This window comes from Hipposideros armiger, unplaced genomic scaffold (genome assembly GCF_001890085.2).
Source record: "Hipposideros armiger isolate ML-2016 unplaced genomic scaffold, ASM189008v1 scaffold_679, whole genome shotgun sequence".
NCBI lineage: Eukaryota > Metazoa > Chordata > Mammalia > Chiroptera > Hipposideridae > Hipposideros > Hipposideros armiger.
The window spans coordinates 685,693-709,220 of NW_017732029.1; the positions used below are offsets into that span (position 1 = coordinate 685,693).

General features: G+C 34.4%; 1 protein-coding gene across 7 annotated transcripts in view; it reads left to right on the forward strand.

The window, feature by feature from the left end:
* GRIA2 (glutamate ionotropic receptor AMPA type subunit 2) overlaps nucleotides 1-23,528 on the forward strand; it is a 127,721-nt gene that overhangs the window by 73,365 nt on the left and 30,828 nt on the right. For all 7 annotated transcript variants that reach the window (XM_019626472.1, XM_019626471.1, XM_019626475.1 and 4 more), the window contains exons 4-6: nucleotides 3,079-3,275; nucleotides 7,603-7,656; nucleotides 12,488-12,649. In XM_019626472.1, coding sequence (XP_019482017.1) covers nucleotides 3,079-3,275; nucleotides 7,603-7,656; nucleotides 12,488-12,649 — 413 coding nt within the window. The remainder of the gene's footprint in view (nucleotides 1-3,078; nucleotides 3,276-7,602; nucleotides 7,657-12,487; nucleotides 12,650-23,528) is intronic.

The following is a 23,528-nucleotide window of genomic DNA, read 5'->3' on the forward strand; positions in this document are numbered from 1 at the left end:
ACACATTGTCATTTATACTTAAAGATTCTTATAATATATGCTGAAAGATAGGAAAGAATGTCAAGGATACCTGAAACTTATTTTAGTATGTGGTAAAATTCATAATTAAATAAAAATGAAAGGAAATAATGTATTGTCTAAAAGAAAGGAAGCCTACTTGTAAGTGTTCTATGATAATGTGTAACTAGCATACAGAACATTGTTGGTGAATGTAATGCTTTTAGGACGCTGACAAGGAAAAGTTGCATAATGATTAGAATGTAGAATATTCGGATCTAGACAGTGGAAGAGGTTTAGAAAATTAGCATTTTTTTTCTTCTTTGGAAAGAAAATTAGATAGGCTTAATAACTGTTTTGAAGCTGTTGAATTGATCATGATCACCATCTGTGTGTTCTGTCTTCAATGATGAAAAACAGGAAAAGGATTTAAATTATCTCATGGAAGGATTTGATTTGCTGATAGTGAATGGAGATTATAGGTGATCTGTGAAGTACCGTGTTTAAAAGATTTTTACCATTAATAGGCTTTTTACAATGGCATGTGATCTCTATTTAAATTTTCCCTTGAGAAATTCTTGTTTGTCCTATATTTTTTTGTCACAGAAGTGGATGAAGGAAACTAATTTTGTTGTTTTGCCAAAAAAACAGCATACCCTTTAAGTTCAGTTTATGGTTCAACTTTCCAATTTGAGATAAAAATTATTTTATATTTTCATTATGAAATATTTAAAATTACAAAATAGAGAGGATAATACAAAGACCCCCAAGGACTCTTAAGCCAGCCTTATTAATAATCTATAAATGAAGAATCTTGTTTTTTCTATATCCCTCTGCCCTTCACAATTATTTTGAAACAAACACCGGATATCATGTCATTTTAACTGTTAATATTTCAGTGTGTATTTTGAAAGAACAATTACCTTGTTTTAAACATAGCCATCATATTATTATAATACATAAGCATATAATAATTCATTAATATCACCCTCCATTCTTTTCTTCAGTTTGCTGGAATCAGGATAAATGTGAGGTTCATATATCACAATTGGCTAATATATCTTTTAAGTCTTTTATAATATATTGGGTTGTCGGAAAAGTCATGCAACAGAAAAGATACATCATGACTTTTCGGACAACCCAATAATATAAAGTTTCAGTCTGCATTGTGATGATTATAACACTGTGGAATTTAGCATATTATTCTGTGCCACATATTTCTTTAAAAAATTGTAGTTAGATCTAGAAGTTTGAGGAGATTCCTGTTCACATTTTGGTATGCATACTCCCTAAGTGGTATATAGCATTCCCACTTGGAGACAGGTAACTTCTGGTTGTCTCTTTTTGTGTTGAAGCAGCAATGATTGTTGTCTTGATTCATTAATTCACTAGGTGGTACAAGATGGTTATAATTCTAAATCAATATTTGTTCATAATTTATTAGCTGGAGTCTTTCCAAAAAGAAAAACATTCCTTAATTATTATACTGAATACAGGCTCATATAGGAAAGGCAAAAAAAATGCTTTGTTTATTGACTAGTTATCAAAATAATAACTTGGTTCTCTAGCATCCTTTAAAGGCAACCAGATATTTTTTTAAATATCATTACAAACTCATGGATTTAAAATAAGACTTTTGCTGTTAATATTCTTATTAATATTCAAATTGACTCATCTTTATTTAAAGTGATCCTCATAAAATTGTCTCTGGATTCTTTTGACATGATGCTGATAGTTTCAGAGAGCTTCGTTGCTTTCTGATATCACAAGATGTTCTAGGTTCATCTGGTATATTCTTGGCCAATATTTAATCAATAAATGTTTTAATGATATTTTCCAGGTGCAAAGAATTTTAACACCATTTAGAATGCACATATTGTTTGCCATAGCAAACAAATTTAAATAAAGTTTACTACATGAATAAAGCTTATAGAATGTTGTGATCTCAGGTAAATTCCCTCATATAGACAAAAAGGGATCAATATTATTCTGAGAAACATGCACGTCTTTCTGGAATCAGGAAGATGGTGTTATGAATCCAGAATAATTTCTGGAACCTTGATTTTGGGTTGCTTATTAAGCTTTTAATAGAAATGATGGATTTGAGTTGGCTGTGAAGAGCTGGAGTGATGTGGAAGACAAGTTTATGCACTGGTTTTCCAAGTGCTAAACTGCAGATTTACCTTTAGGAATGAAATTCCAAACTTATTTTCCCCCTCAATCCTGCACATGAGGTAATGCATGAACAATTAAAAATAAACATAATATTTTCTAACTCATATGATGCTAAGCATAGTTATTAATAAGTGGTAAAATCGTCTTACATTTGGGATGTTCAGTAAATGTAACAGGTCTGTGCTACAAAACTAAGTCCTACCATATTGTTAATAGGTGAATGTGTTATTATGCTCTATGGGATCAGTCCCAATAAAAAAACCTACTACAAGACAAGGCTGTCAAAAACAATTACAACAACTGCTGAGTAGAAAACAATAGGAGGGAATACAGCAGCCTCAGAGAAATTACTGGTTCTTAGATTCAAATAGACTCATAGATACATCTACTGAAAATATACTCAACCAGTTCAGGATAGTAATATGAAATAAGACCATATATATATATATATATATATATATAATTTGTCAAAAAAGTATTTTTCTGTTTTTTGTTGCAAAAATGTGTCACGACTTTTACGACAACCCAATATATCTATATAGAAACAATTTTCCAATCTATAGAAGAAAGACATTTTTGTAATGTCTCTTCATTTCACCTGAACCAGAGGTATTAAAGACATTACACTGTAGTAATATCTGGAAGATATTGAGAGAGCTGTATAAAGAGGATACTATTTTCCCACCAAACTTTGACTCAGAACAACAGCATTTAGATGAAGTGTTTTTAATGGTCAGCAGAAATAAGTAGATAATGCTCAAGATCATAGCTGTCGCTTTTCAGAGAGTCAACACCCCCTTAGTTGCACAGAAATATCAGCCTTAAAAATGTATGCTCTGTCAATTTTGCAACACAATTCTGAGTTATTCGAGTATCTCTCTCAGTCATCTTGCTTCACCATCCTAGGCTTATCGACACTGCAAGCTGTGCTGGATTCAGCTGCTGAAAAGAAATGGCAAGTGACTGCTATCAATGTGGGGAACATTAACAACGACAAGAAAGATGAGACCTACCGATCGCTTTTTCAAGATCTGGAGTTAAAAAAGGAACGGCGTGTAATCCTGGACTGTGAACGGGATAAAGTAAACGACATTGTAGACCAGGTTTGCTATTCTCACTTTCCTAATGGCACCAAATATAGAATATGCACGCACCGTCAGCATCTGGGATGGGTATTTGTGTAAGGTGCTTGAACAGCAGTTTTTACTTTACGGTTTATGTAGGATGCAGCAAAGATCATCAATTAAATTAACTCTGGCTTCAGTTAGCGATAGCAGATGGTCTTCAATAATGCTGACACATCAGACTAATCATGAAATATACTCAGTATATGATTTCTGACTCATGTTTTACTTGGTAAGTGTTCTAAACCGATATTTTTAATTAGAAATTTAAAATATAATTCTGGGGAAAGTATTAGAGATAAAGAAATAGACATGTAAAATTAAGTAAAAACTAGTCTGGGTCCTAAGGAAAAAGTGAGTCATTCATGAATTCTTTGGTGATACATGGATCACTTCGAACAATAGAGTGCAGGACCGTGCATTAAGTCTATATTGTTGTCTAAATGTTATAGGTTTATGTCTTCAGGAAAAGCATTATTTATTTTTGCAAGAAGTAATTGTTTCCCTCCTATTAGGAAGATTTTGTGTCACTATAAATCTATTAAATTAAAATATATAGGAAAGACACATTCGGTCTGTGTCCATTGTTGGAGCAGTAAACTAGATGGATTCATTTAGTATGTTTGAAGAGTAACACGATCCCAGAGATAAGGATGTTTTATCTGTGCGTACTATACCACCTGCTTTAATTTAAGATCTTTCAGGATAGAAAGTCATGCAGTGATATCCTAATGATAAAAATAAAATCTGCTATGTTTTATAGATAGGGTAAGCAATCGGGGATGGTGGTGAAGCAGCATTGTGATTTATTAAGATCTCCTTCACTGGGTATCTGCTTCTTCTCTTAGATGATAAATGATAAATGAGTGTGTGTGTGTATGTGTGTGTGATTTCTAAATGTTTTTGATGGCTATAATATATTTGGTATATACTACACAAATATGTGTGTGTGTGTGTGTGTGTGTGTGTGTATTAGTGACTGTTCCTTGGAATAATATAGGACTGGAACAAAAATACACAGTTGATTATGCATTTCTTGATATTTCTAGGCTTTGATTATAAAATTAGGCTCAGTAATTTGTATACCACAAAGCATTTTATAAATATAAATGTTGACAAAGCTTAATGATATATAATAATATAGATCCTGAGACATACAAAATAGATTTCTCATGAGTCATTGAATAACTGAATAATGCTATCTTCTTATATGACAGAACTAAATGTTGGATGTCAGAGAGGTGAACATTTTAGTAGAAAAACCTTGATTTCCTATCTCAGGAGATGAATCTAGGAGAGTTTATTACCTGCAGCCCTCTTGTTTAAATGTGAACCTCAACAACTCATTTGAATTCCATAGGAGATTCTCATTAAAACTGAATTTTAATATTAGTTGTGAGTCTCTGGTTTAAAAATTTAAATGTTCATCAGTCATCATAGTAAATGTTGGCAAAGCCTGTATGAAAATAATTGTTTCCAAAACTAGGAGAGAGAAACAACAAGAGAAACTGGGAATATATGGAATGGAATGTGTTGAAGCAAATATATGATCATGATCAAATAAATATCCATATGGACACCCAAAGAAAATGTACAGAATATTTTGCAAATATATATATATATATATATATATATATATATATATATAATTTGTATTTTCATAAGACACTCTTGAATATATTAAATGAGTATATATTATACTATTGATGGTTGCATTATTTGATACACATTTATTGAGGACATTCTCTGTGTCTGGAATGAGGGATGGAAAAAAAGGTAAGAGAGTGACATTGTTACTCATGAACTCATTGTTTAGAAGGGAAGAAAATAATGTACATACCTGTACATAATGCTACAATATTACAAATTATAATACAAAGCAGTCTAAGAGCATGGAGAAGGAATACCTGTCTTAACAAGGATGGGATGACCTATGAGGGGCTAACATACCAGTAGCATTTGGCTGGTTTGGATTCACTCATTTATTTGTTCAACCCATTTTGAATGTCTAATGTTTGCTAGAAAGGCACTGCAGTAGATCCAAGAAAGTAATGTTCAACAAAACAAGCAAGGCCCCATCAAGGTGAATATCCCTGAAGTATTTAGAGAAATTAATGTGTAATTATAACAATGGTATATACTATGAATGAAAAGAACAGGATGTTCTGAGAGAAAATTACAGAAAGAGATAATTTAGATTGGGAGATCATGGAAGGCCTTCAAGGAATAGCGATTACCAGGAAAAAAGTGGGCTTGAATTACATTTCATAAAAAGTAAACACTATGTACTTATTTATCAATAGTTATAAAAGAACAGACTTGGGACACAACTTTATTTTCACAGTGGCTTAAAGTCAGAAATAGAATTAAACTTTGTTAGACTATGAGTATCTTATCATTTCATAAAACCGAGAGGAACTTATTTCTGTGCGTAATTAAATAGGAATAGGATTCAGCCATAAAACACATTTAGAAATTAATACAAATATTCTGTTGTTAGTGCAATAGTAATGGATATTATAAAGCAAAGATATGATTGTTAGTACTAATTCTTACATAGAAAAAAGGCTAATGGATTTTCATATCCCTCCTGTCTCTTAATGAACAGTAAACTCAAGTAGGGACTACTGGTAGTACCATTTACACTATGTTTTTTTGTTAATTCTCAGATGAAAGACATTCATGATTCAGACATTAGAATGAATAGTAAGCAGAACCAACAGATTTCAGTAGGTAATATGAGGGACATAATCAACTTAATTCAGCTGATGCTAATTAATATACTTTTTTCATTCAGAACATCTGTCTTCCATGTTCTTTCTTCAAATCAGAGGTTTCAGTTTCTTAGAAAAGATGATTTAGTCAGCTTACATAAAATAGGGTAGAATATAATATGAGCCCTACCTAGCTCTCTTGCAAATAGCTACCACTGGATATCGAAGTGGCTCATGGTAGAATCCTTCTTAGGATGTTGTCCTTGCTCTTTAACTAAATGTGCTGCTTTGTAGAACTTGACTTTGTCTAGGAGAGAAAGTCAGGGAAGTCTTCTTCCAGGAGGTATTATTGGGCTGAGATTCACTGTGCCTTAATTTAAATAAGATAAAGGACATGGTGGTGGAGACAGCTTTCCAAGCAAAGGAAACAGTATATCAAGGCCTGAGAGGATGGAAAGGAGCTTTTTGAGTGCAAAAATACTAGCAGAGCATGGGGATCTCCAGTGTAGAGTGGGGAGAAAGGGTCCTGGACAAGCTTGCAAGATCAGTGGGCATTGCAGCGTATCATGGACTCTATCTTTTATGCTAAAAGCATTGGGAAGTTACCAAAACTGCAATCAGGAAAGTGAGCTTATTATTTGAATTTTTGTCCATAGCCCTGACATTCCCTGCTTTCCATTTGTGTGACTGCTTTTCTTAAAAACAGAAATTACATTTGAATATCTAAGTATCGGGATGACAACATGGTCATCATTTCACCATCTCTACTCTTTTCATAATTGACATAGATCAGTGAAAAGTCAAATTGATTCAATAATGTCCAAAACTGTTTGAGTAGTACCAAAATAGCTACTTGTTCCATGATACATTTATCTTGCGATTGCTTTTTGACTTAGATTTGTGGAGAAATCTTAGCTTCTCTGATACTTTTCTGCCTTGGGCTGGTAATAACGCTTATTTGAACTAAACTATACACATTTCAAGATTATAGATCCATATAAGAATTATTTTGCCCATCTGACACTGTAAATACTAAAACTAATATAATATTGTATATCAGTGGTAATTGAAAAATAAAAATTTAATAATTAAAAAAAGAATTATTTTATATCCTTATTAATGTTAGTTTTAAATTTATGTATGACTATAAACTATGTGTGCTTATCGTTGAACGTAGATGTGTGAATATGAAATTTCAAATATTGGTTTCAGCTGTTTAATGTTTCGTTGAAAAGAAAAAAAATAGCTTTTGTAGGAATAAAATTATGACATGGATTCAACATGTTTTGATTTTACTTTTTTTACAATCTTGTGGCTTTATTTTTACTATTGACAAAACAGGTAATTATTCTTAATTAGTTATTGACTTTTTGAAAGATAAATTTATTAGGAACTAAAATGTTTTGTTACTTTTTTCTGAGAGAAATATTATCTGAGTTTGATCATTATAATTTATCAAATATGACTTATTGTGGAACATCAAAAAATGGGAGATAATATTTAAAATTTTTCCTGAGTCAGATCATGACATCAGTAATTTTATGTTTACATTATTTACATTTATTAAATAATTGTTTCTTTATCTTTGTTAGGTAATTACCATTGGAAAACATGTTAAAGGGTACCATTACATCATTGCAAATCTGGTAGGTGAATCAATATTTACTATTTTAATAAAGATTTTTGTTAATTAAAATAATTGAACAGCCAGCATTTATTAGTGGTATTTTTAAAAACATATTTTGATTATATCGATTGATGAGAAATGACAAGGTATTTCTGATTTTGTTACGTTTTGCATTTACTTCCCTCTTTACATTTCCTAATCTATTTCCTATTATTACAAATGACGAACTAAATTATAGAACATTATTTGACAAGCTTTATAAACTGCCTTGAAAAGTGTATTTTCACTAGGGGAAAATTTCTAAAAATATATAAAATTTAACTTTCCAACTTTCCCCTTGTTTCTCACTGTCACTGTATTTTATAAACTTTATCTTTTGCCCATTCTTTTAAAGTCTTTAACATATGTAATATGAAATAAATGCGCACTTGTGAGAATATGACTTAGTAAAAATTAAACCTGGAAATATCCGAAATATTGATATAATATGTTTCTTATGTACTACTTACTACATAAGCAACACAATGAAAATTAGAGTCTTATACCTGATCACTTTTTCATTAGGTTTCCCATCAAATTAAAATGATACTGGATGTCTAAGTGGTAAATTGTATCTCCCTCTCTTATGTATGCAGAGTAAATTTGGAATTTTTATTAGATATTTCTTTTTTCAAAATAGTTTTTAAATCAGCAATAAAATGAGCTTAAATCTTTACAGTTACAAAGGTTTATGTTCTTTAAGCATGATTCTATTTGACTGAGGACATCACTCCTCCCCAAACTCAGACAAAAAGGTGAGAAAAAAGAGAGAGGGAGAAACTGAGTTTTTTCTAAATAGCATAATAGGACTCTAGAAATCATTCCTATTTATACAAATACAGATTAATTCATGGTTTCTGGAATCGTACTGTTACATCAGAAGACATTTCTAGTAGTGATGGAAAGAGATAAGAAAAAAATGAATTACAACCTTATGACTGATACATATTGTTTTCACTAGAAGTTGGCACTCACAATTTAGAATCTCAAACCTATACGCTCTTGGGAGAAATTAACTATTCAAGATAAAGTTTTTGTTTGGTAATGAAATGGCTAACTACTATAAAAATTCATTAGAACTTACTCTTATAAGTAATATAGATCCTAAATGACTCCCTCTCAGGGAAGTAAGAGTTAAAATAGATCAGCCCTGTATTCATTCTCTTCAGAACCAAACTGTGTGCAGGAAACAGCCTGAACAGTGAGTCCCCTGTGTGAATCGTGCCATTTGATGAACGACACAGGGCCACGCTGAAAGCTGCGATATTTAAAAATGTCCAGATGGAGGAGATTATATTGGAACATTGAGAAATAATGACAGAAGGTGGCTCATCAATTTGAGAGTTGATAGCTGATGCTATGAAAAAGGAGAGAAGTGTTTGAATGACCAAAGTAAAAAGCTTTTAAAAATAAAAAGCAAGTTCATTCTGTAGTCATCCTTCTGGAGAAAAATCTACCTAACATTTTATCTGAATTCAAGTTTTGTGTTTCCTTTCCTGATCCTTGGTATCCTCACCATATGGAATTTCTAGTGAATCAGTAAGTTCAAAGAATCTGTACTGTGCTGCAGTTTCTGAAAATTTAGAGGACACTTGAAAATTTCAGACGTTTAAAACTGAAGAATGCCATCCGAAGTTGAAGAGCTTTCATCTTCTGAACTCCTGATTGGGAATGTCCCTTTTCCACTCTCCAGTGTCTGATGAATATTAAAGAATGTGGTTAGGAAAAAATAGAAAAATCATCCTCAGATTTTTGGTTATTTTCTCCAGAAACTGCTGAATGTTTGATTAGACTCCCAAAACACAGGATATGATTAAGTTCCTAATGCAGCATTTAAAAAGATAACTTGGTCCGGCCGAGTGGTACGATGGTTAAGAACTGGCTTGGGACGCCAGAGGGCCCCAGTTCGGATCCCACATATGAGGGCCAGTGACACTGCCTTCCACAGCTAAGATGCTGAACACCAGCTCAACCTGGAGCTGGGCTGCCGTGAGTCACCATCGACGGCGTAAGCTGCAGCCCCTGTGGCAGTGGGTTGCCATGGGCTACCGTGTGTAGCCAGCAGCCAGCGTGAGCGGCCAGCAGCCGCAGTGAGCAGCCATCCAGAAGCCGGCGACTGATCTACCTCGCCCGGGAAGAGCACAATGATGGTGCCAACTTGGGCCAGTGAAGCAACGTCCTCCACAACTAGAATGAAGAACAAAATGACAGCAACTTGTCTGTTCCCCTTCCCCCAATTCCCCAATAAAAATCTTAAAAAAAAAAAAGATAACTTGTACATAAAGTGTTGAAGATGTGGGCATAATGGGATCCACTTCTCATTTCTTCAAACTTTCAAATACAGACAAAAAGGATTGCTATCCACCCCACCTGACTATCAGCCTTATAGTAAAGAACAATCATCAGCGAGCCTCTCCCTGCACATAGAAATTTCAAGAAACTTTTCAGTGTCTTACTGTTAAATAGCCAAGCATAATCAGGCATTTGAGAAAAAGTCTTTGCCATATAGGATAATGCAAATTAACAAACAAAAACATGGCAAGCAGATATCACGAGAAAAATGTTTAAAATTGAAGTGAGTATCTACAGAGAAATAAGAGAAAATTTATTATCTATAAAAAAATAAATGCTACAGAAAAGAACAAAAATCAGAGAATAAGAAAGAGCTTTGGGATGTTAACTTTTTTTACTAAAATAGTAAGTAAAATTAAATGACTTTGGTGATAAAGCTGAGAAAATCTTCCAGATTAGGTATAATAAAATAACAATACAATATAAATTGGTGTGTGTGGGGGAAACTGTAAGGGATTTAGACACTTAATCTAAGGATTACAATGTCTTAATAACAAGCATTTTAGGACAGAATAGGAAAAGCAGGAAAAGGAAATTATCAAAGAAACATTCAGAAAAATATTCTATACTGAATGACACAAATCTGTCCATTGAGTACATACAATAATGAAAGAAAAGGGTCTCTTTCATATTTCAAAGAAAATATCATGAAATTTCAGAGATAAATGGAAGATCTTAAAGATTTCTGGCAGGTGGGAAGCAGGCAGGAGTATGACGTAGGTCACATACAAAAAAAAATTAGAAATAATGACATTCTTTTCTTCAACAGAAACAAAAGTCAGCAGAATACGCCTTCAGATTATAAGGGTTTCAACTTAAAATTCTATACCCAGCCAAAATACTAATCAAGTGTCAGCAAAATAAAGGTATTTTCAGATATTGAAGGTCTCAAAAAATGTACCTCCATGGTGTCTCAGGAAACCATTGAGGACTGGAGCAGAAGAGGGGAGTAAAACATCAGAGAAAAGTGTGATCAAGGAAACAGGGGAACTACTCAGAAAAGTGATGAAGGGACACTCCACACTAACAGCTGCAGAGCAGATGAAAAGAGGAACCAATTTCGATCACTGCATTGAGGAGGAGGTTATCCTAGAAATTAAATATTTAGGGGAAAAAATGACACAGATTACTTGATAGTTTAAATATTCTATTTTTAAAAATAGCATTATTCATCTAAACATGAAAAGTTTTAATGGACCAACTGGAATAAACTAAGGATAGGTATATAGAAAGCTACCGTAGTGAAAAAAAAATGAAGCAATTATTAACATTAGAATGAAAAATTATGCAAGAAAGAAAATGCGATCCTAGCACATTATATGGCTTTGTTCTGAGTAGCAGAATTATAAATATGAAAAGAGGGAACATTAAAGTGGGTGAGAAGATACATGGCTTGGTTAGGTAAATGAATTACATAATCATCTGGTATAAGCAACGACTCAACAAAAATATCTAAAATGGATAAATTAAGAAAGAACAGCAAAGATGTGTCATGCAGAAGTATGGAAGTATATACATGAAAAATAAATATTATTGAAATTGTTTTCAAGCAGCTTAACTGGAGTATCGGTGGGGCACAGCAGAAGCATCTATGATTTTTGTTATACACCTTTTGCACTACTGGAATTATTTTGATAAAAAAAGAAAAAACAAAATCAGGAGCCAATCATAAAGTAATTATTCTTCTCCACACAAGTAATTTTAAAATATCAACACATAGAAAAGTTTCTTCTATATTTTAGATTCAGGATATATTCAATCTATGCACAATAAGGAATAAGTGTCTAAGGTGAAAATATTTAAAATTTTGGCTTACTCAATGTGTGATTTCATCTTTGAGAGAATGTACTCTCAAACTGAGATATAGTTTATGACAGCATAATATTTGAAATCAATGGAAGCACCATATGATAGTTTTAGCAGTGATCAAATTCATTCTAATAATGCAAGAGAAGTTGATTATTTTAATTTAATCAAAAATTACATTTCATGCTCAATGTGAAATTGTTTAATTCTTCTCAAAAATGACTAGGCATTTAGTAACTTCCATTCTCATTTAAAAGATGTGAATGTGAGAGAAGGAACCATTTGAATAGTAGTAATAACTAGCTCACAATGTTAGAGCTCTTTGAGAAATAGTCTCTTGTTAAGAACCTGTAACCACGTGGTGGCACTCTGTAGATTCAATAAACAAAACCTGTTCCTTGTCCATGGGTGATTTCTCAATAAAATGGGTGCTTTTTATGTACATACAACAATAAACGACCATTGATTAAGGAACTGCTCTGATGCCAAGATGACGCTAAATGCTGGTGAAGAATTTGGACTGATAAATTCATGAAACATTTCCTATAGGCTTTTTATCTCTTGTGTGTTCTTTGAAGTTCGTAAAACCACAGGGTATAGAGTTATTTCGTAAACGTTAAGTTCTATTTGACATAAATATGTTTTTTGTCTAGGGATTTACTGACGGAGACCTATTAAAAATTCAGTTTGGAGGCGCAAACGTCTCTGGATTTCAGATAGTGGACTATGATGATTCTCTGGTATCTAAATTTATAGAAAGATGGTCAACACTTGAAGAAAAAGAATACCCCGGCGCACACACAACTACAATTAAGGTATGTCTCCATCTGTCAATATCTGCATCTACTTCTGTATCAACATCTATCTATATTGAACTGCTGGCTAGTAGCTTGTTCTCTGGGACACCTTAGGAAGAAGACAAAATTCTCAATTTGTTTCAGTAATTAAAAAATAAATGTAACGCTTTATGCAATCAGACAAAGAATCTTTGAATGGGAAGTGTGATGTACTATTTGATATAAGTACTACCCAGACCCATCTCGTATTTTCCATGGTTTGGACACACTGAGGTCTCATGCATTCATGCACATATTTACCTCCAAATAGTAAGTATTTCTGCTGTTGATGGGCAGGTTTGTTTTTGTTTTTGTTTTTGTTTTCTTCTCCTGGTCACCTTATTAAGAGCAGTGATAACAGTAAAACCTGGTGAAGAGAGGATCAAGGAGTGAGTAGGGAGAGGTGATGTTCACTCTTCATGAAACTGGACTTATGAAAATTAAGAGCTAGAGTTGCAAAACCTTTTCAAATGTATGGGGATTTTTTTCTGTTTATGTGTGTATCATAAACCAGATTGCAAATGAACCAGTCAGGGGCAGTGTTATTTCAGTTGCTCTCACAGTTACGTTTATATATCATGGAGAGGTTTGGTGTTGTGTTATTTTTCTGCACAGGATGAAAAAAAAAAACAGATATAGATGTTTGGCTTTCAATTTGTGTCTGGCTATGAGACTAGTTCTAGGTAAGGATTTGAAGCTTTGAAGTTTTCTACTTTTAGGTGTGTAAATAGATCCTACTAATCTTAAGTCAAATTCAGGCAAGAATCCCACAGGGTGTTAAATAATAACCCAGAATTAATTTTTTCTCCAGACGAGGTAACTTCTTGTGTGGTGACCTTGATTGAGATTCAGCACTCATATCGTTTATAACAGTATCGTGGATTTCTGGGAGTACCGTCACGTAACAGGCTGCAGAGAAGGCAAACGGATACCTGGTCTTTCAGTCCGTGTCAGTGTTCTGTCTCCAACTGCACTCCCTAGGGCTCTGACTGCTGAGTCCATGCTGTAGAATTGCAGGCCTGCATCCATTCAGAGATGATGCCATTTAAGTCCGCTGCTGAAGAGCACGTGTGGCATTCATCCTCAAATGGAACCAAATGCTCCTTTTGAATACTGTTAGTCATCTTGTTGCCTCCCACTGCTGTCCGCTGTGAGAAGGATGAAGGCAAAATGAGATGATTTTTTTTTCTCGTGAAAGTCATATCATTATTAAGGCTCATGTGTCATGTATGAAAATGCAAAGTGAATTTGGGGTATGAGAGATCTTGGCAACGCATTCTGTTAACATTTTTGCCAAAACCCAGCACTAGATTTGCCTCTGCTGAGAACCTCCCGGGTGACTTTTCTTTGCTCCCTTCTTGCTGTAGCGTTTTTCTCCACAGTGCCTCCCTTTTGGCTGCCATCTGCCAAGTTTCAGAGAGATTGTGATGGCCCTTCATTATGGGGTGCCGCAAAGAGCATAGACTTATAAGTAAAAACATAGGCCCTAATTTACTATTTGACCTCCCAGCTCAGCTCCACAGTGCAATAGTGGCTGTTAATTCCCAGGTTGCTGTGAAGATTAAACAACATTTACAAGGACTTAGCACAGCTTTGGACACATGGGTGCCAATAGGAGACATATTGTGTATGGCCTTTGAAGCTTGATCAAAATTACTGAATATCGGGGTGGGGGGGCGGGATATGGCTTTATGTGGCCGTTCATTCTAACACAGACACGTATTGCTCATGGACTACAGGGCCAGGAACTGAGAGAAAAAGAAATATATATCTCCTGCCTTTGATCATCTACAGTCTAATGGAGGAGGCAAGCATGAAAATGAGCAACTAGAGAATGATGCATGTAAAATGTGCCAGGCTACTGCATATGATAGGACAGTGTGGGAGAAGAGATGTGAAGGGAGGTGGGATGCCTGGACGGGGCTTAGCACATGGTTGGACAGGAGGAGAAGCATGAGAGGGTGTTTGGGAGACAGCAACACTTACAGAGACTCATCAAATGGTGCGATGGCATGACAGACTCAGGGAGACTCAAGTGCAGCTCCTGCAAACTATTCTTTCAACAGTCTTTCCATCTCAGTTGATGGTAACTCCATCTTTTCAGGTGTCTTCTGGACCAAAAACTTGGAAATGTCTTTGACTCCTCTCTGTCTCCGGTACCCAACATCCTATCTGTCAGGGATCCTATCAGCTCTGCTTCATTTCTTACCACCTCTGCTGCATCCCCCCTAAATGCAGCCACATCTGCCAGGATTATTGCAATGATCTCCTAAACCGGTTGCCCTCCTTCCACACTTGCCCCTCTATCGTCCATGTTTGTGGTCCTTTTAAAACATAAATTCGATTATGTCACTGTTCTGCTCCGAGTCCTTCAATTGCCCACGGTTTCACCTGAGGTAAAAGCCAAAGTCCTCCCACTGGCCCGTAAGGCCTAAGTACCCTTCACCCAGTCACATCTGCCGTCCTTTCTTGGCACTCTCTCGCTTGCTCACTCTGCTTCAGCCCCACGGGCCTTTCTGCTGTTCCTTCAGCACAAAAGTCACCTTCTCACGTTGAGGTCTCTGTACTGGCTTTTCCCCTTCTGAACTATTCTCCCCTTAAATATCTGCATGGCTAAGCTTCCTCATTCTTTAAGGTTTTGTTCAAATTCTGTCTTCTCGAAGAAGCCAATAGTAGGCTCTCTATTGAAAATCGCAACCTCTCCACCCATTAGGGTATGTCCCATTGCCCTTTCTCTGCTCCATTTTTCTCCCATCATTGCCTTCTAGTGTACTGTATTTATAATTAATCTATTCATTACATTGTTCATTATCTGTGTCCTCCTGCTTCACAGTAACAGCCACAACAAGGGAAGGGATTTTTTTTAATTGTTGTTGTTTGCTCACTGATGGATCCTCAGCTCCTAGAATAAGGCCCGGTACAGAGTAGCTTATTTAATAAAGGTTCTCTCGATGAACAAATAGAGGAAAACAAAGGGACTCTGCTAGCTTCTCTTAGAGGCTCCTAATCCAAGTTCTGGAAAGAGGAGAAGCCTTCTTAGAAGAATCAATACGGAATTTTAAACTGGAAGGAGAGGTGGGAATTAGGAGGGAGAAGAGACAAGGGCTCCGCATAGGGAAATATGATCTGCCAAGTCCCCAGTGTGAGGAAAGTGTCAACATTTCCATAAGGCAAGAGGTTGAACAGGTGTTTTGAGGGAATTCTCAGAACTAATACTTTAGAAATATGCAAGATCCAGATCCTGTGTGCCTAAGGAATTTTGTGTGTGTTATTCCGAGAGCAATTGGAACTACTAGAGGAGGGTAATGATCATGGTCTGGATACAGGAAGAGTACTGTGCCTGCCCTGGTGACAACAGATTGCAGGGCGTGCACGTGATAGCAGGGGAGCTTTTCTTAAGATACCGCAAGCAATCTAGACAACAGACGATAGTGTGAATCATGGTTGTGGCATGCGGGTGGACGGAAACAAAGTGTTTGTTGCATTGGCCAATTCTTTCAATTTTTTATTGGTAAAATAAATAATAATTGCAAAAAGCATAACCATTCATTTATAACCTACAGATACAAATTCAGTAGACAGGTTGTTTTGTGGATTAAAAACAAGAATCCGAAAGGGAGTCTCCCTTATTGACCCCAAATTTCCTACAGTAGGCTGCACAGAGTAGGAATAGGTACTTGTTGAAATAAAGAGTGATGAAATGAAAACTATAAATGAACACTTTGAAAATATCTAATCACTGAGAAAGAAAGTAATAGGTAATTATCATTGCTATGAAATTTGGTTTAACTGTTCTTTTATTCAGCCGTGGAAGAAAAGTAGTGTTATTTTACTTGATGAAATATAAAATGACTGTAGTAATCAGACCTGAACCATCACGGCACCTGCACTTAAAAATGAGCATTTTCCAAACGGGGGGCTGGCTGAGTGGCTCAGTTGGTTAAGAGCTCACTCAGGGGTGGAAGCTCTGAGCAACAGGGTTGCTGGTTTGACTCATGACCCGACCTGCACTGAGCTGCCAACAGGTGTCAGGGTGGCTCAACAAAAAAAAAAAAAAAAAAAGGGCATTTTTCATTCCTTAATTTTTTTTTCAAAAAGAGAAAGATTATGAAGATGATTTGCCACTCTCTCAAAAATAGTTTATAAATATTTTTATCTTTAGATACATTTTCAGTGTTCTTGGTGTCTGCAGCAACTTGCAAGCTAGAACTATGCATTCAACCTTGTCATACCAACAGCACAAACCTTAGTTCAACTTTTGTGTCTGACGTTTCCTGTTGGTGTTGAATGTAACAATAATACATGACTGACATTTGCGTGGTATTTAAATAATAGCTTTCTCACAAGAATCTCATTTTCCTCAGGAAATGACTTATAGCACAGACTCAAATTTTCTTAATTGCTATCCTAAGAGAGTTATTAGGCCTGTCTGAAAATAGTATAATCTTTTTTAGTCGAGTAATTAGTATTGTGCATTAAATAGTACCCTGGTGGCCTAATAGAATTAGTCTTGCTTCTTGAATGTTCTAACTGACCAAAACCACAGTTGACACATTGGCATCTCCTACTCCTGATATTAAAGTATTTTGCCACACAAGAACCTAAGGCTTCACATGTTTAGTTCCTTATATTTTGTGGTTTAAAAAATGTGGATATGACTGAAATAAACTCATAAATTAAAATTTTCATATTCACAAATATACATATTTTATTAAAAAAACATTTTTAAATGTTGCACTATTTATATATTTATATATATATATATGGTGTTGTCCAAAGTCATGATGCATTTTTGCAACAAAAAACATAGAAAAAATACATCATGACTTTTCCGACTATATATACATACATACATACATATACATATATGTATATATATATATACATATATATTTAAATACATTAAACATAAAAATGCATTATTGCAGGATATCTGGGTTCCTCTCATTTCCACATTTTTTCCTCTGTAAAGGGAATAAGTGTAAGTGATCTCTAAGAGTTTTCCTAAATCTCTAATACCATGATTATGTAAAGTGCTAATTTTGATAAAAAATACACTAACATTTCTAATTTTTGCTGAATCTATGACTTTCCAAAATGGCTTTCTTTCTCTCAGAGACTGTAGTGGCTTGTAGGGCGTCATCTCCGAACTCCAGGTGCTGAAATCAAATCCTAAATTATGCTGGACACTATTTGTTTTATTTTTCATAGATTATAAAAAATAAGAAACTCTTACCTTGTTTTAGAACAGTCCTAGGAGTTGGGGTGATTCAGGGAAAAGAATTTATGCAACCAATAAAATAAAAGATCTGCTTCCAAGGAAGTCTTTACCTACCTCTGGGTGAATCATAACCATACAATATATTGATTTGAGTATCTTTTTTTTCTATCTTGGTCAATCTGATTAGTTTTATCTGGAAATTTGAATCATTAAGTGAATCTAAAAATTTCAGGATGTAAAAGTCTTAGCCCATAAGCAAGATTTTCAGTCAGGGTCAATAGCCAACTGGATAATTTAGGCAAAAAAATGTGTTGTCAATGTGTTTTTTTCAAAAAATGAAGAGTCTCTCTTCACAGTAAATTTAAAATTATTTTTATTATTTATAGAGAATAATAAAGGATGCTAATTTTGTTTCCTTGCCAATGGAGCTGACTTTTCACCCTTGGAAACACAGTACAGCTTATGAGCTTACTAAAGATGTAGAGTTTTTTAATTATTTTTTTAATATGAAAACTTTATTTTTTCAGAGCAGTTTTAGGTTTACACAAAATTGAGCAGGAAGTACAGATATTTCCCATATATCAACTTCACTTTCCAGAGAGATACATTAGAATTGATGAATCGACATTGACATATCATAATTACCCAAAGTCCATAATTTACATTATGGTTCACTCATGGTGTTGTACATTCTACGGGTTTGGGCAAATGTGTAAGAACATGCTTCCATCATTATCGTTTTATACAGAGTATTTTCATAGCTCTAAAAATCCTCTGTGCTCTGCCTATTCATCCCTCCTCCCACTCCCAACTCCTAGCAACCACTGATCCTTTTATTCTCTCCATTGTTTTGCCTTTTCCAGAATGTTGCAATCCTACAGTATGAAGCCTTTTCAGAGTGGCTTTTTCACTTAGTAATATGCATTTAAAGTTCCTTCATGTCGTTTCATGGCTTGGTAGCTCATTCCTTCTGTGCTGAAAATATTCCATTGTCTATATACACCACAATTTATCTATCCATTCACCTACTGAAAGAAATCCTGGTTGCTTCCAAGTTTTGACAATTATGAATAAAGCTGCTATGAACATGTGTGTGCTGGTTTTCGAGTAGACATAGGGTTTCAACTCCTTTGGGTAAATACCAACCGGTGCAATTTCAGGATCATATGGCAAGAGGATGTTTAGTTTTGTAAGAAACCGCCAAATTGTCTCCCAAAGTTGTTGTACTATTTTGCATTCCCACTAGCAATAAATGAGAGTTCCTGTTGCTCCACTAATATTGAGCTTTTATGAAGATTTTTTTGATTTTATGAAATTTCAAAGGGTATGTTGAAAAGGCTTTCTGGGAAACTAAAGATGACCTTATCACAGATAGCTCTTTCCAGAGGGTAAACTGCAGTTGAATTTGAAATTGATACAAGTGAATAAACTTAATTTCATAATATAGTGCTTAGTACTGTTCTTTTCCTGTGGTTTTAAGTTCATCCTTGGACATTGCCAAGAATCTTAAAAAATAAGAAAAACTTCTAAAACTTTTCTCATAGGCCTCCTTATTTTTCCTAGAGCTCATTATTTTTTACCATAATGATAATTTTGTAAAATGAAGAAGCTGAGAGTTCTCTTGTGTAAGATTCTCTAGAGAAATATCTTTCACCTATAGTACTTTTATTTAAGTAAAAATTGATGATATTTTTAAATGAGTATGTAAAATTTACCAGTACATAACACTTTTTACACTCCATGGTATGTTACACAGAACACTATTTTTATGGGAAGTCATTGGTTTTAAGGAGATTTTTAAAATAGTAATTAGTTTGGGCAATGCTGATCAGAGTTAAACTGAAATGTTACTTCAGGATTTCTCAGAGCCTTTAACGTATGAACGGGAGAATCGTTTTCTGAACCTACTGGATCAGAGACTTTTATAGATTGGAATAATGGTTTTCAAAACATTGCAAAAACAATCAAGTTTTATATCAGGATATGTAGTATTAAAGGAAAAATGAAGGAAAAATGCTGATTAATAGCTTATATTTTTAGCATAGTTTACAACTCACCCAGGGTCTCATTTCCTGTAACCCTACTCATTTGATGTGACATTTGCTACCCAAGGGGACTAGTCATCCCAGTGTGCCTGAGACTGAGGAGTTTCCTGCGACCCAGACTTTGTTCTAAAACTGTGAACAGCCCCAGGCAACCAGGACAGTTGGTCAGCCTCCTTACCCCAGAAACACAGAGATCTGTATTCAAATCCCATCATTGTCACATAGTTTTGTGACCTCGGACAAAATATAAATTGATAACTTGGATTCTTCACCTATACAATTGGAATAAAATATTCATTGCATAAGATTTTTTAAAAGTGTTTCCTAGGAAACCATCCAGCTCAGGTTTGGCACACAGAGAACTAGGTCAACATGAATTCTTTCTTTCTCCCTCACTTCCTTTCCAACACTACTATGAAATAAAAGAGGCATTGCTGTCCTTATTTCATTGATAATAAAGCTTGGATGTTGATACTTTAGTTAACCTGCCCAAGGCTACAGAGAAATAAATGGTAAAATCAGGTTGAGCCCTGTCTTTTGATGCTACATGCAGTGCTTTCTCAACTATACTCAACTCAATTTCAAGTGTCAAGGAAAATTTGGAAGGTAGCCATTCATAGGAAATTTAATAACTCTTTCATAATACCTAATGTCTAGTACTTCTTTTTTGAGTGATATTTTTTTTTCCTATTTTAGGATGGCACAGATAATATATGTTTAGAAATAGGTGCTATGATTATAATGACCCATAATTTTTTTTTATTTTAGCCTATTTATCCTCCTTGTATATTCATTAAATTCTAAATGTACATAGGACTTCTTTTCATCCCCTCTTTTTTTTTTTTGGCTGTCAGAATAACGTTTTCTGGTATCAATGAATAATTACAGTAATATGTTATTGAAGAATGTCTGATGAATATTGGGCATAACAAAAATGTTTAAATACATACTTAATTTCATTAAATAAAAATAAGTCAAAATAATTATACATTTAAAATGGAATAAAGAATGCACTTGAAAAATGGACCATAAAAACATTTTCCCAGATTTCTTCCTAAAGCATGGATATGATGTGATTGTGATATAACACTGCAAAACATAATGGCCCCCCACTGAAATATAAATTTCCAACTCAGCTGAGGGATTTCACAGAACATAAACATCAGGACAGAGATGATGCATTTGTTTTCAAAGAAGGAGATAGCTATAATATATTGCCATCATGTTCCCTTCAAATTAATTTACGTCTACTTTAGTGAATGGTGGGATAAAACTGAAATATTTAACTATCCAATCAAAATGTGAACATATTTGTTTAGAAAAAGAAATGAGCCACAAATGCAGAACATAAACAAAATGGAACTCTGGATACAGAGGCTGTTGATTTTCTTCTTGGCCCAGAATTTGTTTCTATGATTGTGACTTTTAATTTAAAATGATAATAGGCTGGAGACTAGATTAGACTTGAACATTTTAAAAAGGTTGAAAGGCTTTTTCTTTATAGAGTGCTCATGCTCTGAATCATAATTATAACATGCCACATTGAATTAAATGTTTTTCGTTCATCCAACCAATCTTATTTTTTAATGTACTTCACCAACATCTAAAACATTTAGCAGATAGCTTTACGGTATTTCTTGTAGTAATGTGAGCAAGATGATTTAATGAAGATTTTTGGCTTTTAACTGTTACAATTTTTTAATACAAATTAAGATAGTTTAAAAAAATACACAAATTATTCATTTTAGATTCTGTTTCCTATTCAGTGACCTAGACTTTATTGTAAAAATTACATTGGCAATGAACTAATTGCTTTATAAGAAAGTAAGTTAATCTGTTTTATTTTTCCTTTAAGAAACTAGAAATGAACATGTGAGGCAGATAAATACTAATATGATTTCTCTTATTTTCCAGTTTCTTTTTAAGTAGATATGATTTAAAACAATGCTTTTGAGATAATACAGATTTTTTTAATAGTATATGGAAACTATAGAATACTTGGGGAAGAAATATAATCATGCATGTTTTCTCCCTATTATTATAACCATTTGTTTGTTTTTATTTTCCTTTCTTGTTGAAGGGATATAACCATTTTTAAGTTACTCTCATTTTTTGTACAAAAAGTTTCTTTTAACTAGTTGTAACATTTTTTCATTTATTTAATAATTAATATTAGTCATATTGTTACATAACCTTTAATAGTATCACTTTTTTTTTAAGATTTTTATTGGGGAATTGGGGGTATGGGGAACAGTGCTGGGGAATTGGGGGAAGGGGAACAGACAGGTTGCTGTCGTTTTGTTTTTCAGTTTAGTTGTGGAGGACGTTGCTTCACTGGCCCAAGTTGGCACCATCATTGCACTCTTCCCGGGCGAGGCAGATCAGTCGCCGGCTTCTGGACGGCCGCTCACGCTGGCTGCTGGCTACACATGGTAGCCCATGGCAACCCACTGCCACAGGGGATGCAGCCTACACCGTTGCCAGCAACTCATGGCAGCCCAGCTCCAGGTTGAGCTGTTGTTCAGCATCTTAGCTGTGGAGGGCAGTGTCACTGGCCCTCATATGTGGGATCCAAACCGGGGCCCTCTGGCATCCCAAGCGAGTTCTTAACCATCGCGCCACTCGGTCGGCCCTATAGTATCACTTTTTAATGGCTGTATAAAATTTTCTCAAGGCAGGAAACCTATTTTTCAACACCCCTTTAGTGTCAGAAATTTAAGTTGTTTCTAATTTTTGCATATTACAAATAATATTGACATTCATATCTTTGTATGAAAATTCTCTGTATTTGAGAATATTTTCTTAGGACAGGTTCCCAGAAATAACATTTCTACTCTAGGTATATATTGCCTAAATGAATCTGTAACACACTATGTTTTCCTAATTTCTTCCATACACAGTTTGAAGGAAAAAAGTTTGCAGACTTTGGAAAAAAATGGTAATGGGTTTTAACTTAGATCTGTCTAGTTGAGGTATCTGTGGAAACTCCAATGTGACCATCCAGGGGATAATCTAGATATGTAAAGAAGGACTCGCATTTAGGCCTGAACGACACTTCACTGGTAGCACATAAGAAGACATTTCAGTGGCACTGCATACGACCTCAAAATCATTTCTCTTTTTCTTTCTTCCTGTCAACTTTCCCATCAAAATTGATTCATTCATGTGATAAAATGAAAGTGATTCAACCAAACTAATTCATGCAAAGATTAATGATAACCTCACACTATAATTTTTAGCATTAAAAAAAAATAGAGGCTTAAAAATTGTCTGTATCCTTGTAGGGGATAATTCATACCCCATAAACTATTTTCTTATTTGCCTTATTGGAATATCTCGCATATATATATATATATATATATATATATATATATATATATATATATATGACAGACATCTATCTACCATCAGACCAATTTATAACACTACAACACATATATTGTGATTTTCTATTTGTGTCTTTTCACTGGACTAGGAGAGAATGTGAGTTCTATAAAGAAAGAGTCCATATCAAGATCTCTGATCTTCCTTCTTTCCTTCTTCCTTCCTTCCTTCCTTCCTTCCTTGTCTCTCCTGCCCTGCCTTGGACTTT